This window comes from Lissotriton helveticus, chromosome 4_1 (assembly GCF_964261635.1).
Source record: "Lissotriton helveticus chromosome 4_1, aLisHel1.1, whole genome shotgun sequence".
In the NCBI taxonomy this organism is placed as follows: Eukaryota; Metazoa; Chordata; class Amphibia; order Caudata; family Salamandridae; genus Lissotriton; species Lissotriton helveticus.
The window spans coordinates 1,955,364,328-1,955,380,509 of record NC_136063.1 but is presented as its reverse complement, the minus strand read 5'-3'; the positions used below and the strand labels follow the sequence as shown (position 1 = coordinate 1,955,380,509).

The 16,182-nt window shown below is 42.5% G+C and overlaps 1 protein-coding gene across 1 annotated transcript in view; it reads right to left on the bottom strand.

Annotated features, from left to right (window-relative positions):
* Positions 1-16,182, bottom strand: part of F9 (coagulation factor IX) — a 310,524-nt gene that overhangs the window by 231,762 nt on the left and 62,580 nt on the right. Inside the window, exon 3 of the mRNA XM_078688628.1 lies at positions 11,317-11,341. Within this exon, the coding sequence (XP_078544754.1) occupies positions 11,317-11,341 (25 nt within the window). The remainder of the gene's footprint in view (positions 1-11,316; positions 11,342-16,182) is intronic.

Here is a 16,182-nt window from a genome sequence, read left to right as displayed (position 1 = left end):
CGAACTGGCGCCAATTGAAGGGAAAGAAAATGGGCCGTCAGCGAGGGGTCTGCTTAACACATGCGTGGGTGCACTGTTCCAACATACAGTTGAACCCTTCCATGGTGATTACACCTTTGGACTATACCATGAACATTTCTTAGATGGTCAGAAGAATCACTGCAGCTGCTGGTGGGGCACATATGACTCCCGGGGGACCCATATCTCAAACTGCAATAAAGATCTTCAGTAAACCCTTTGACATCCAAACCGAGCTGGGCAGAATGCTTAGGAAGGGTACTATAGGGAAGAATATCACTTAGCCTCGAGGTTTCGGGATAAGAGATTTATGGATGTAGCCGGACCCCCAACTCAGTGCACAAATATGTCCACTCCAGCGTCCACCTGTGGACCGATAGTGGCCCTTAGTGTATCCAGGGTAGTCTTAACCATCAAATAGTCTTCCAATATGGAATTCCTGTATAGGGTCATCAAGCTCAGGGATAAAAAGAGGAATACGTCACCTGGGGAAGGGTTTAATGAAAATATAGCTAACCCATGTCAGGAAATCTGGGACACCAAGGTGGGTGGATACACTTGATTAGAAGAGAAAGGTCCACCCCTGATTGTACGGAAATGCACCATGTATTCCTTATCTTTCAGAGGAAAAGGAACGCTGTTGATGGGCACGAATTCTATCTAGGGAGTGATTTTATATATTTCAGATATGCAATGGGGCACATACACACTTATGGATTTTTATTGGCAGTGTGGCGAGCATGCCTATACTCAGTTGGTTCCCGGATGGAGATGTTTGTGTTCCCTGGTAAGCATGCACACCCCAGCACTGGTCATTCCTGAAACAGAGCTAACAGATTTGTACCAGCACTCCTTAAAGAAAAAGACCACCTTGCTGCACCAAGCGTGTTAAAGGAGACCAGCAGACTAATTTGGCTGAACTGAGTTCAAAGACATTCCAGGAGAATTTAGGTTGTTCATGGAAGCACAGCTGGGGGCATGGGTGGTCGATACCCTTCTTCACCCTGCAGAATTCTTATGGTATTGATGCACTGTTAGGTGCTGGACTTAATGACCGCAATGGAGGGAGTGGTCTGTGCCAAGATTGGCACTGCCTGTTGGACATTCATCCCTTAAAACGACATGGACAATGGAACATTGACATTTGCCATCCAAACACTATATAATCTACAGAGAAGCAGGTGTGAAGAGGTAGGGGCCACTTAGCAGGAGTGATTGTCAAATTGCTTCTCCTGGCTTTCATGATAGCTATACGTTTATGTAAATCATTGTTGCCAGTTATCATTGTGTTTCTGTTGGAATGTGATGTTATATAATTGGGGATAACCTACTGTAAAAATGCAGTCTCTGAATTGGGTAGAACATAAGTTAAAAGGGAGGTAGCGGTAAACAACAGGCCCCAAGTACAGTAATTATCGAAATGCATGGGTCAGGTAGTGAAGTCGAAAAATCTACTAGATGGGGGGAATGTTAATATGGAAAACGAGGCATACATCTCTGGAAATGAAATATTTTCTTTATTAACAGAGTCACCCGTTGTGAACTCTACATCGACCTTGACTCACAAACAGTCACGCAGGCCCTGAGACCTAGGCCCGGGAAATGCTGGTTGATAGGACACAGGAGAGAGGGTGCAAAGCTGGCAAATTAAAACCAATTAATTATAAATCGCTCCCATCCATTGAAATAAACTACACTACATGTGGTGGAAATGTTCACGAGCAACCACGCCGCCGTGATCTGCACCACTTGCAGTTTACTTAATAGGTAGTTTGGGATGCCACCATAAAGAGCATTAGCGTAGTCTAGCCAAGAGAGAATAAAGGCTCGAATCACTGACACCTTTGCCGCCTGGGAAAGAAGGGGAAGAAAATTCCAGAGGGACTTTAAGATGCCGAAGCAGGTCCCTGCCAGCTTCTTGACCTGGCTTGAGAAGCGGAGATTCTCCTCAGACCACATCCCTAAGTTCTTAACTGGGTTCCCGGAGGAGGAAGACAATGCTGAGTCGGAGGGCCAGAATGATTCCCTAAACTGCAGGGGAAAGTTGCAGAATAGGAGAATTTCCAATTTCTCCACATTGCATTTCAATTCAGCCCCTGCCATCCAGCAGGAAGACTGTGGTCAGGCACTTTTAGGCGGCCAAATTAGAAACTTTGTTTTTCCTCCAAGTGAACAGGAGCTGGATGTTGTAGGCATTGATGATTATCTTCGCTCCCAAGTCCTCCGCCAACTGAACCAGAGGGGTGACGTAAATATTAAAAAGAAGAGGGCTCAAAGAAGAGCCTTGTGGAACCCCTGCGGTCACTTTCTTTGGTGCTGAGGAGAACTGTGGGAGCCATACCTCCTGTGTCCGATCCTCCAAATAGGATTGGAGCCAGCCCCAGGCATTGTCTGAAACACCTATCTCCACCAGTCAGGAGAGCGGCAGAGCGTGGGTAACCGTGTCAAATGCTATAGACAGGTCCAGCAACACCAAAGCAGCCCTAATGTTATCATCCAGGCAGTCTCTGATGGCTTAGGAAATCTCCCTCATGGCCGATTCAGTACTAAATGAGGCCCTGAAGCCTGATTGGGGCGGGTGGAGAAGGCCTGAGCTTTCAACATAGTCAGCCCGTTGTCTAGTGATAAATTTCTCACAGACCTTGGCGAAGCTAGGCAAAAGGGAGATTGGTCTGTAATTAGCCGGGCATAGCGGGTCAAGCGAGGGTTTTTACAAAAGAGGGAGTATCTTGGCCTGCTTCCACGTGGCCGGGACAAGAGCTTCAGAACAGGACATGGTAATAAGTCTGTTGACTTCCAGATTGACCCTATCCGCCACTTCGGCCACAAGTCGAGCTGTGCACGGGTCCGAACACATGCACTAAAACATTTGGGTCCTAACACATGCACTAAAACATTTTCAGTATAGAATGTACTCAGTGCAGCATTAATAATTAAAAATACAAAACAACATTAGATATCTCAAATGGATTTTTCTGCCAGAATATAGCACCTGAAAGCAGATATTTTGCAGCATTCTCAGCAATAGGTTCTCAGTGTCAAATCTGTTGACTCTCCCAAGGGTATAAGACTAGCCCTGGGTTGTTCTCAGCTAGAGTAACAGAATTACTTCAGAATTTGGATGAAGAGGCATTGTCCTTTGTAGATTCTATTTATCTGACGGATGATGATTTAATGGATCATTTGACCAGGGTGAACAACATAATTTTGTGGTTTGCCTCTGAGGGCTAAAAATTCAATCTAAAAAAAACGAAAATAGCCTACCTCAATGTCCTATTTTTGGGAATAATGTTTTCAAGTGAAGGGAAAAGCCTCCTAAATCATTGGAAAACTTACAATTCAAATAGGAATTCTTAAATTTTGGCAGAACTTAAATTTTAGATTACCGAGAAAAGTGAAACCTTTCTACGACCGAATAAGACCTGATTTTTCAGTTAGGCATTGGACACAGAAACACACACATATCCCGTGTTCCTTACAAGCTGACATGATAGCTTTGAAACACACGTGTAAACATCACAAATGTGGTGATCCGTGTTGTAGCGGGTCAATCCGGGTATACTTACCTAACCTTCAATGAAGGCGAAACAGTACCTATAGCATATAAATCACACTTGTACACAAACACGGAAATGCGTTTTGCTTCCACAGAAACAATTCTGACACCAGTACAGACTACTGCAGTGAGAGATAGAGCACTGGCTCTGGGGAAACAAATAATTGTCGTAATTCCGGAACGGTCTTAGAGGCTGTCGCAAAAGAAAGGGTTCTAAATGCTAAAGCTTTACATCCAAGATAGATACAATGGGCTAATTCTCTCACTGCAACAGATGTTGATAACACATTTGGCTCTATACCCAAAACACTAGCATTCCTGCAATATGAACAGGAATATCCTTTCCTGAATTAAATAATGCTTCCAGATCACTATGAATATATTATTTACCCTACGGATCTGCTCAGCCAGCCAAGGGAAGTAAACAACAATACAGCACCACATGTGTAATTGTGAAGGGTTGCGTGCAGGAGGACAAGTTCCATCCTAGCAGTACGAAGACAGAGTCTCTAGGGGACTGCACAGCACAGCAGGCAGAATTAAAAGCCCTGTTACTGGCACTAATAAATATGGATCGAGAATTCCCCACACTAATTGTGTGCGATTAATTTTACTCTGTCCAGTCATACAATGAATATCTTTACTACTAGGGTCAGAACAGGTTTAAAGACTTAAAATATTGTACAATTAAGCATAAATTGTTATGGGAACAGGTAGCTGATTTGAAAAACGAACTACAGAGAGCTTATGTGATACACACGATGAGTCATCAAGTGATGGCATACATGTTGAAGGGAATTCATTGGCTGAAAGAGCCGCAAAAGGGGCAGTACAAACTGCTGCTGTAGCTGCAATCACTCATTCTAGAACAAGAATAGACAGAGACATAATGGTAGCTGTCATTGCTTCATGCTTAAACAGATCAGCTGTAACAAAGACATTTCCACTCAAGTACTCCTACAAGTTAGATGCAAATAACATACCGTATGCTCAAATTCTAGGAGTGGGGGATAGAGTAATACCAAACACGGATCTCATATTAAGCTTAATACTAGCTGCACATGAGGGTCTGGGTTTTGCCCACGCAGGAGTTACTGCAATGGTTTCTTTACTGAAACAACGCTATTGATTGCCAGGACAAAGAGACGAAGATATATATCTTAAAGTGCTGTCAGCAGATAGAAGTGTTACACCATGGCATGTCTACTGAACAGACCATTACTTATATCAGATAGACCACTTGTTTGTGTCTATTTGAAACCACTACGGTCCCCTACAATCAGATGGGGCTTACAAATATATCTTGGTGGCAGTGAATTCATGCTCTAGATTCCGGTGGGTTTGGCCTCAGTGCTCAGCTGATGCTCAAACTATTTGCGAGCCTTCATAGGGATACATGCAATTGGCACATTACATTCTGACCGTGGCCCGCATTTAGCTCTAGGGCTTACAAGGAAGCAATGGGAAGTATGGCTTTTGCACCGCAGTACTCCTCTCTGTACCATTCCAAGGGAAATTCAGTTGTGGAGAAGAAAAACCAGGACTTAAAGCAACCTTTAACAGCAAGGGTATTAGGTGTTTTGGTGGTAGTTGGGTCAGTCACTTTTATGTGGTCCAGAGGGCATTTAACAATAAATAAATCTTTGGCTGTTTTACAGGATCTCAATGAATTCCGGGTACTACAAAGCAACGTGCAAGTAAATGCACCGCCATTGGGGAACTCAAACCAGTCAAGGCAAGACCTACCTGCATCCCAAAAGTCAGGAATCTGTTCAGAGAAAAGATTGTGGACAAGAACGAATTTAGGCCATCATACAGTAAGCCTGTACCTGTCTTGGCTGTTGAAGGAACCATATGACTTCAATAAATGTATGGCTGTTTTACAGGATCTCAAGGAATTCCGGGTACTACAAAGCAACATGTAAGTGAGAAGCACCGCCACTGAAGAAGTCAAATCAGTCAAGGCAAGACCTGCCTGCATCCCAAAAGTCAGGAATCTGTTCAGAGAAAAGATTGTGGACAAGAAAGAATTTAGGCCATCATACAGAAAGCCTGTACCTGTCTTGACTGTCGAAGAAACAACAACAGTACTTCTTCTGCCTTTTGCCGGCAAAAAAGGAAAGGGATTAGTCTACATCGATCTAATCAAACCACACTATGAGGCTGATACTGAATAGTAGGCATCATGGGCTCCTGGGTAGCCTATGCTCTCCTCTTGCTACCATACAGGAAGTTCAGACAGAAAGACTCATAACATTTGAATAGTCACCAATACAAAGTAATGGAGTTTCCAACAATGAAATGCAACTTGTTCCTATTGATACAGAACATCAAAAAACAAATGAAAGACAAACATCAATTCAGCCTACCACCGATATCTACATAAATATGCCTCTACAAGAGACGTCATCCAGTTCAACAAAAGCTGCTGAGCTACCAAAAATAGATCGAAATGCATCTGGCTACTCCATCGATTTTGATACCTTCTCTCTTGACTTCAATGTACATGAAACAATGCCAGCTCCAGTTTCCCGTAAACAACAACTTAATGACTTTTACATTTTTCAGAAAAAGACTTACCTAGTCTCACCATGGCCACAGCTCTGGAAAATAACTGGAATACTGTTTTTTTTCCCATTCTAGATTGGCCTAGTGACTGTATTTTGCTTACTCATGAATGGAAACTATCTCCCAGGACGGTCAGCAGTATCAAATGCAAACTTGATGTTGAAACCTCATACATCATCATACGTGAAAAAAGAGAGATGCCCTTTGTGAACATTACAGCTGTTCTGATTCCTTATGGTATTGTTTAGAACATAGTAACATATGTTGTATTAGGTCTCACTGAACTCTTGAAAATACCTCACTTATTTAAAATATCTTTAAATGATATCATTACCTCTAGTACATTTTCTGACTATTGGGATTTTGAAACTGTAAATAATATGTTGTCTGATTTAGAACAATCCACTGCATTTTCAAGCATTGAAATGTTAGACGACACAACTGACTACGAAAAAACTTACTGTTACCAACATTATGGTCATCACTTCTTACATACATCCAGTATCTAACGTAATGTTTTTTACATACCACCAATGGGAACATTGCCCAACACCACCTAAAGATAGTCCATGAATCTTCGCACAAACTTGTCTTATTTTTCAGGGTTTATCTCTTCTGACCTGACCTCATATTACTATAAGGTTGCACCTATAACTGCACATAAAAATATACTAACAATAGCCAAACAGATTTACTCTGTATCCTTTCATTCCCAACTGTCTAAATATTGTTTTGACCTATAGAAGGACACTATAGACCTAAAATCAGTGTGGGGTTCAAAGGAATGGCAAGTTCAGGGAACAGAAGCACTATTTTGTGTGCCTCATCCTGCAGCAAATAATCTTTCTGAATGACACTGTGCAATAGACTTCCTGTCTTGGACTAGCCAAGAACAAAGATTTGAACACACCTCGGATTCCCTCACCATCACACTTTGAGGGGTGTGGAAAAACTTTACTAAACATAGTGGGGATAAAGTAGATGACATCATACATACAGTTTCATACAATTCATCAGACCCCAATTGGAAGAAATGGTCAGTTTGGCCTAGAGACACAAATAGATGTCAAACAAGATTCAGGGGTAACAACAAAGGGTTTAGTATCCATAGGCCAGACCAACGCTAAATACGACGAGAGCATCTGGGGGTACTGACATCATACAGTGTTGGGAAGTTATGCCTCGATTGGCTAAAAACCTCAACACATTCCCAGGTAAACCAACACTTATCCTTATTATCAGAAAACATGTATCTAACTGACTTTTTATCGGGCCCCTGAAAGCCACATGAGAAATGTTTCTTATGCGCTGTTTATAATGAAATATGGAAAATCTCGCAACAGGAAGCTGTGGAGAGACTTCGTGAAATTGATAGAATTAACATAGAAAAAGCCTTAGCGGTAGTTGATAATGGTATGAGTACATTAACATCCAGGATTTATTCACTGGGTAACATTGTATCTTCTGCTGTTGATATGCTAGAACAGGATTTGTCCTTACTACAGCATGGACAGTCTCAATCACGTTCTATTATGTTGTTAGGCCGGACGCTACAACCATTGCTCCCTGGTTATGTGCCTTGGCGATTTATCAACTCGACGCCCCTTTTCTCTGCATGCAATCTAAGAAACAGATAACAGTGGCACAAAGGGTAGCAAAATATACAATGCTGCGTTTTGAGAAACTGGACCAATTGCCTTTCACTCTGGCAGAGTAACTGTCCACAGAATGCCTAATTCATGGCAAATAACTTTACCGGTCACAACTTTCCAGTTTCAATACTGCCTAGAAAAACAACAGACCGGCAGATATGAAGTAATGGGTGAGGAATTAATGAAGGAATCCTGTGAATTGCCGTGTAGATTTCAATGCAAGAGTGGGGACATGGAAGTATTTCTATGCAGTACGACTGCAAGAACTCTTTAAGTAGATCTCTCATCTGCCATGATATCATGCGTCACCTGGCCTGTAACGGTTCAGTTGCAAACTTATCCTGTCACATGAAAGGGTCCCTGGCTGCCGTGATTAATCCATATTCAAGTTGATCTCGAATGGGAGTTACTTGATGCTGAATGATCAATGTTGTTGTGGGATGCTTCTGGGAATTGCATATCTTATCACTGTAAGCTCCAGGGTTACTTGCTGTATGCAAGTATTGTTTCCACTGACCTACAGAGTCAGGGAGGTGCCGTTATGGCCTTTGTTGAATGTTTCCTTTATACAGTTTGATACTCTGAACAGGATGAAAGCCATCCTTTTCCAAAAAACTGTGCCCTTAACCGCTGCCCGAGAGACTTTTGATCTTCAGGTCGCAAGGTCCTCAGCTGAGATTTATTCATTTTATTTATTTATTTAGAAGCTTGTAGAGCGCACGGCTACCTCCAGCGGAGGTGTCCCGGCGCTAAGATTACAGGAATATCACCAGAGAGGGTTGCCTAGTTCAAGTCCATCTGAAAGGAGAAATCAAGGGATGCAGAAGCATCAGGCACTGGTATGAACTAACTGCCCTTTCAATTTCACAGAAATGGTACAACGTATCTTTACCATGTCTGATACGAAGGGTATAGTACACCTATTTAAGATCATAGGTTCTGGACTGTTAAGCATCTTTCAGTGTTTGGGGTGATTCTCGCCATCATGCACTCCATATTCTGAAGCATTTTTGGAGGACTTCTGCTAATCCTGTTACTAATAGATGGATTCCCGATTTTCATTTTTCTGCTGTGCAAAAGATGTTCAAGTCACGAAGGAGATGGAAAAAATGCTCTTGGAGCGCCGGTACCGTGATCGCATGGTATTCAATCTGGGCACACCTCACCTTCGGGAACTTAGCGAATCTTGGTTCCTATCATTTGACTAGTCTGGATTAACTGTATTTTGCCGGTTCTACGATGTCTGTTCTGCGGACAAGAATCATGTTGGATCTCTGTCTAACACTTCCATTAGCTGCGCCACTGGATGAGGATGCTTTACTGGACCTGTTAACCCCCCACGTACTACTGTGTCCTCTGCGTATTCCAATGTTGATGTCTGCATTCTTGTAGCCACAATGGGACAGTTCAGCTCCTGTTGGAATGGAGACCGGCTTCTCTACTGGCCGGCAGGCCTTGTATATCGTACAGGCGTCCCCAGCAGCGGCTGTGGGCAGTAAAGAAGATCATCTGTGCTCGATTGACCAGATCTGGGAGGTATTGCAGGGACCCTCGTCTGTGATGGCAAGCAGCAGTGATGTGTCTCCCAAACAGGACACATAAACATTGGGCTCATCGTGTGCTGGAAAAGATTTGGCCTTTTTCAAAAACAATTTTGAAACAAGAAACGCTCTTTTTTTTGCCTTTCTTGGTAAACAGCATGACTTTCAGACTCACATAGTTGTTCGGCCCGTATATACGAACATATTTTAATAGACTTCTACAGCTTATGCTAGAATTTTAGTATTATTTAAGCATATTTTAGAAGTATATTTAGAATTTTTAGTATGTCGTCCAGTCGGATTTGGAGTGGGTGTTAGGTTTCATACAGGTACCCCGATATAGGCACAGGTAGTAACCAGACCTTTCACCTATATTTCTTCTGCCATTACACTATATAAAGTTTCTTGGTGCTCAACTTTTACCTAGTTACGGTACTGCTTAAATGGCATGGTGTTTTCTCTGAAAACTAGCCTGATTCATTATGCCCGAGGATTCTTGAAATCTCAGCAGGACTACTATCTCCTGCATAATAACTATGTAAAAGGGTTATTCCTTCCGTCATCCTAGTTCGACACGACACAGCAAGGTAGATTCCCTGAAGGTACCACTTTGGGTATATAAACATCACATCTTTGCTGAGGCAGGGACAGGAGAAAAGAACTTCTGTGCTGGCACACTGACGCAAGACGCTGAGGTGCCTACACGCAGACACTCTAACTTCTAGTGGTCTGAGATCCCTCGCGGGGTGTCCCGATTGAGAACAAGACGGGGTCCCACAGTCTCTCACTTCACGTAATGGGGTTAGCTTCCACCTAGGGAGATTCTTGGCTCGCCACCTACATACATGCTAGGTACATCTAGGTGCATCTGGTTAGGGTTACATCGTAGGAGTATGCATTTAATTGTCATGTATTTTTTTTACCTGCCAGTATTCATTGTTTTAGCACTATGGTATGAATCTACCATCCGTGTACTCTATAGGTGCTTACAATCATTTATATCTGTTTCTGTCTTATGGTTATTTCAGCGAATCTATTTTACATTAGAATGACGGTGGTTCAATAAATGCTTATTTAAAAACGTTCCCAAAATGTATTCCGTGTATCTCTCTGAGACAAAGTGAGCATGTGGGACTGAGTGAAAAGTATTGTTCTGTTTCCATGAGTCCTGATGGGACAGAGATGTCATGTTCGATAGTTGCCAAGTACTATTCTCTCCTTGGTAAGAGGAGTTCACAGTGGCACTGTGAGCTAGCTGATATACAGGTAAACATACCGCTGAGGGTGTCTGGAATCAGTCTGGACACAAATCCCACAGTCTATGTTGTCTAAACGCACAGATCCTATACAGGTTTATAGGACCTACACGACAGGACAAATAATAACGTACTATTAAAATACATTCCTCTTGTTAACCTACAAAGTCCACAACACATTAATAATTTAAAAAGTAATATTTAAATGTAAAAACTTTGTTATTACACATAAAAACTTAGAAACCATACTGAAAAATAATATAATACCAATAGTCCCTTAATATAAAAACTAATATATGTTAAATTAATCAGAAAACAATATTTAGTAGATTAAACAAACAATAATATATGCAAATATATTTAAAACATACATTATATACACAGTATTCTTACCCTCCACGTTCTTTACCTTGATATTTATGACTTGACAATATTTATGACATGATATTGTTGCACCAGAATATTTTTGAAACAATATTTTGGTTATTCACCTTTGCATCATTGTACAATATTGTAGCCTATTTGTTTGATTGAAATATTAACACCTCCTAGTGATGGTGGTAAACCCAGCAGAAGAAATAATCATCATCTCTTTCTGGCAACTGCCACAACCAAAGGGTACTCAAATATAAGGCATAAAATATGAAAATATTTCATTATGCACCAGAAATATTTAACATGCATTATATAGAGCATAGTTCCTATAAAATTTGGAGATACCTTACCAATATATTCCTTCCAAAATTCATTCTAAAAAAGAAAAATATTAGGAAAGAATTATTATAAATTCATAAAAAATAAAAAAGATCTAAATTCTAAAAGAAATGTGTTATACTGTAGTCACTTGTTTTAATAACTTTAAATTTACTCAAAACTATTGAATTGCAAAATCATACCACATTCAGACATGTTTCATAAAATTTATCCTATACAATATCACTTTCTTTTTCAGTTTTACACATTTCTAAGTATATCACTGTGGGTATGCTTTTACAATCTGCTAGGTACAAAACTCAAACAAAAGAATATAGGTCGTCATTATTATTGGACTGGAAAATGGGCTGGATTTTCTCCACCCTCTTAAGTTAGCAATACCATTGTTCATGGAACTTTTGGGTGGAGTAAACACTGGCTTATTACCAATTGTACCATCAAAATCCACTAAGAAATGAGGAATTATCACAAGAAGTTCCTTTGTAGGACCACCACACCTGTGGTGCAAATGCCTGCCAGATCAGGAGTTTATTACTGGTCTGGTGGGTGGTCCTGTTGCAGTCTGACAGCTGCGGACCAACAGCAGTGGGCGGTCTGGTAGGCTCATGAAAAATCCTACCATGCAGACTGCCACTCTCAGAGCGCCGCCTGCACCTTCCTGCATGATGTGGCATAAATGGCACAACTTGCAGGAACTGGGGGTGCAAATTGAGGGGGTACTATACATGCCCCAAACATGTACCCCCTGAGACCTGATGAAACAAGGGTCACTGTTAGGGTCCACTTTGTTGCCTCACTGACACCCTGATCATATCGGGCTTACTACTGTGAAATGGGTGATGGTGAGGCAACTCAAAATATGCTCGGTGGTGCCGTTGTGGCACCACTGTCACATTTCTTCCTCTAACCACTGCACGAATGCCACAGGATTCTGGTTCTTTGGCAGTTGCAACTGTCCTGTGGCAGTCTGACCGCTATAGTCGTAACACTGCATGCGGTTCGCAGTGCACAAGTGGTTGGACCGCCATCACAGGTTCAGCAGTCCAACTCGTAATCAGGCCCAAAGTCTTTATACATGATTTGATATCCACTTCACCTTGAAAATGATCTTTCTTAGAGCTCCATTGTAAATCACGTTGCAATAGTCGATAACAGTCATTGAAAAACTAGAGCTTTTCTAAATTTAATTTTATAATTCAATTGCAGTGGAGACAGGACCCTTCTCAGCATCATGAGTGGGAATTCAAGAGTTTTAAGGAGCTTAGACGTGCATCATTATTTTTTTATTGCACTGCCACATATATCGTTCAAGCTATCTCTTCACTTTAGGCTTATCATGACAGAAAACATAACATAATAGATTTCCATTTTATCTACAGCATGATAGGTATAATATGCTCATTCATGTGTCTGTCAAATTGCTGTGACTTATAAGTAGATTATGAGTAAAATACTAGCTTGCTCTTACTTGTCTGACTACTCAACTCCTTCACAGCTAGGCTTGGTATAAATAATGTTTGCTTTCTTTTGTGGAAAAGTAAATTTTGCCATGTTCTGTGTCCCTACGTGTCATCCATCATATGTTATGTGTGCATGATTAAATATGCATATGCATTCCCTATGTTCGATTAATGACGCAATTACAGTTGTGTCCACCTCTAGTATGCCAGTTTCCAGTTCTCGTGAATACTACGAATATCAGGCCTATGTAAAGCTACGTTGCCACGTTTCTCAGTGTGCACGTTATTCTATTGAAAAGTCCCCGTTTCTAGGCCTCAAAAGGGCCCGGACACCAGATTCAGCTCCTGTCTCCTGAAGCCTCGCTGAGGAGCGATACAGCCCCCACCTGTATCCTCGACCCTTCACTTACTTCCTGCCTCGCAGTGCCCGGCTCACCCTGGCTCTGCCTCTGAGTCTGCCAAGAATATGTTATGATTCCAGTTATCAGTTCAGTCCTCCTTCTCTGCATTCCTAAAGCTACTGAATCGCATCGATAGTTTCCGTCATTGTCTAGCCTTCACGTCTCCACGTTAGAGAAATACTGCATTTAATGGTCATTTAATATTCTTCATCACGCACTACATGTAGAATAATGCATGGTCCAGTCTTAGAATCAAGTTAGCCTTTCCCCTCCTGACTTCTAGTTTATATCAACATGTTCTCTAAACATCAGATACTAGATGCTGTTTAGGTACATGTCGCCCTGACTCTCCAGACTTCAGTCTCTGCTCCTAGCACAGAGTTCATAGCCCCCAGCTTCTCCTAGTAACACGTCATTGCTAGTTTGCGCGCACCATCAGGTTAGAGGTCCCGGCTCCTCAGGTAGCCCCCTCCATGGTTTCCGCCCCATTCATGACATATTCTGTTACGTTTCATCACATGTCTATGTATACGCCCTGTTACACCTCTTTTCACCCTTATCTTTCGCGACTGCTACGCGTCACGCCTTTTGCTCCACCCACTGCTACGCCTATTGCAATGTAATGCTATGTGTTTGCGTTATGTATATATGCTCATGCACTGTTATTAAAAAGTTATTCCCCTTGTCCCGATCCTGACCCCGGCAGCGCTGCTGGGCCTTGCCATCCTATTCCTGTGTTTGCTGTATTAAACCTGCAAAACTCCTACTACCTCGAATCTTGACTCTTATTTATTGAGCTATCTGTTATTCATTTATTCATTCAAAAATAGGGTATTATTTATTTATTTACCACATAATGGCGCCCGAACAGGAACTTGCCTTTTCCCCACGCGTCGGTGAAGCCACGCCGACCCCCTGACCCTCTGCAGTCGTGACGGAACTCTTCTGCGCACCGGCAGATATTTCTGCTTCAAGTATCCCTCAGGCCCACGGAGGAGACGGAGGAGGCGGTCCAGCATCCAGACGAGACGGTGGAGGAACGCGGCGAGTCCCGACCAGAGCCCAAGCCGAGAGTCCAAGGTCCGAGGTATCCGGAGGCCCACCTGTAACAGAAGTCCGAAGTTCGTCCGTCCGGCGTCCAAGCAGTCCCGTCCAGTCTGAGGCTTTCCGTTCTTGCTGCCCGGTGAGTACCGTTACTGGGGTAGTATCTAGACAGGGTCAATTTAATTGACTCTGGTCCGTGGGTTGGTGGTACACAGACCCACAAACGAAGTGTCCACTTCGGTGGATGCGGGTCCTGACGTGTCTCTTTATGAGACCGGTAAGTTTCGTACTGTTTCAGCAGTGCACCTAGTTTCTGTTCCAGTCAGTTCTGTTCTCGAGGAAATTCATGTATTCTGTGTTCCGTATTCCAGGTAGTATTCTGTTCGAACTGTTATTTTTAAATGTTCTTCATGTATTTTAATGTCGTGGTATGAATGGGGGATAAGTATCGTGTTCATTGTGTATTGTATTGTGTCTAGATTACAGTCCAGTCATGCCCTTGTTTTCTAAGTTACGTCAGTTAAAAACTAGAAAGGGTCTGCTGGAAGCAGCAGTTCCAGTTCCGCCTAGGGACAGTCCAGGTCATTTTATGTATCAGAAGCATGGCATAAGCGCCATTTTGTATCTAGACTTATGGGTAGATTATACCAAACAGTTAGAAGAAAAGTATAGATGGCCCGTATCGGGTACATGGGATGCCGAGTGCATCATGCGAGTAGAAGAGGCATTATGGAAAAAGAAAGCCAGACAGTCACAGAAAGATGCCATCGAGTTATGGCGCAAAGAAGCTCATAAAAGAACTGAAAAAGAAATCAGAAAGTCAGAATTAAGTAGAGAATCCTTAGAACGAGCACAAGAAAAAGAACTAATCGAGATAGGTGAACAAGTCAAAGCCGAACAGTCAGACAGACAGAGGCATGCCCTTATTAGGGGTATGTATCCTCTCCTTGCCGAGGGCTTGCCAAAAGCGACCCCAGAGGCATCCAGTAATTTCCCGCCACCATTAGTTCCGACCAAGCTACGTCACAAACAGACCGCAGCTGATATTTTTATTTCGTCCTATTTGGACGACACAGTCCCAGAATATGCAAATCCTGTTCGCGCTCCGCCAGTCCCTGTAAATCAGGCACTTCCCGCTCCTCCAGACACCGGAGTACCTGTTACGGTACCCCCGGTCCAGCCCGCCATACAAGTCCAGCCTACATTTCCATTTCCCACTCTGCCAGGACGAAGAGCCTCAGTAGACGACTCTAGTTCAGGGGCCGCAGGGGGAGGTACTCCTCAAACCCCGCCGCCACACAAGCGTTTAACGACAGCCGAATTACATATGCAAGCATCCCAGCGTACGCCCAGACATCAGACTGTAGCAGAAATAAGAAAATCCCTTGCCGAATGCGGCTATGATCCAGTCCCAGGCGAGGATAATATGGTTTTATATTCATTCCGCGTAAGAAAGGTGACCGAGTATCTAGTCACCTTACCGAATATGAAAGAAGATCTAGACAGAATATATCGTTTCATCCGTACAGTTACTCCAGTATAGATGGAAAGGTTTAGGTACCGACTTAATTAGTGTCATTCTAGAACAGCGTCACAAATATAGAACGTTTCTGAACCCGCATTTTGTTCATGTCTCACCCCCAGAAAGTAAACCATTTTACATAGAGAGACAGAATCCGTTACGAGAAGTCCACCCAGTTAGAGGAACGGGTGGCGAACTAGAACGAGTGTTTGTTTACACTCCGATTACAAAGATGGAACTCCTAGAGATGAAGAAATTAATTCCCTGTCATGATAAAGATCCAGCAGGGTTCCATAGAGAATTAAAAGACATGCTCCGTATGGGAGAATACACGTATCCAGATATAATTAAAATGTTAAAGGTTCTGCTGCCCGCAGGGGTGTATGAAAAGCTCAAGGAAAAAGAATGGGAGGTGGGAGAGAAAAAGATCGATTGGGCAGTTCTAGAAGC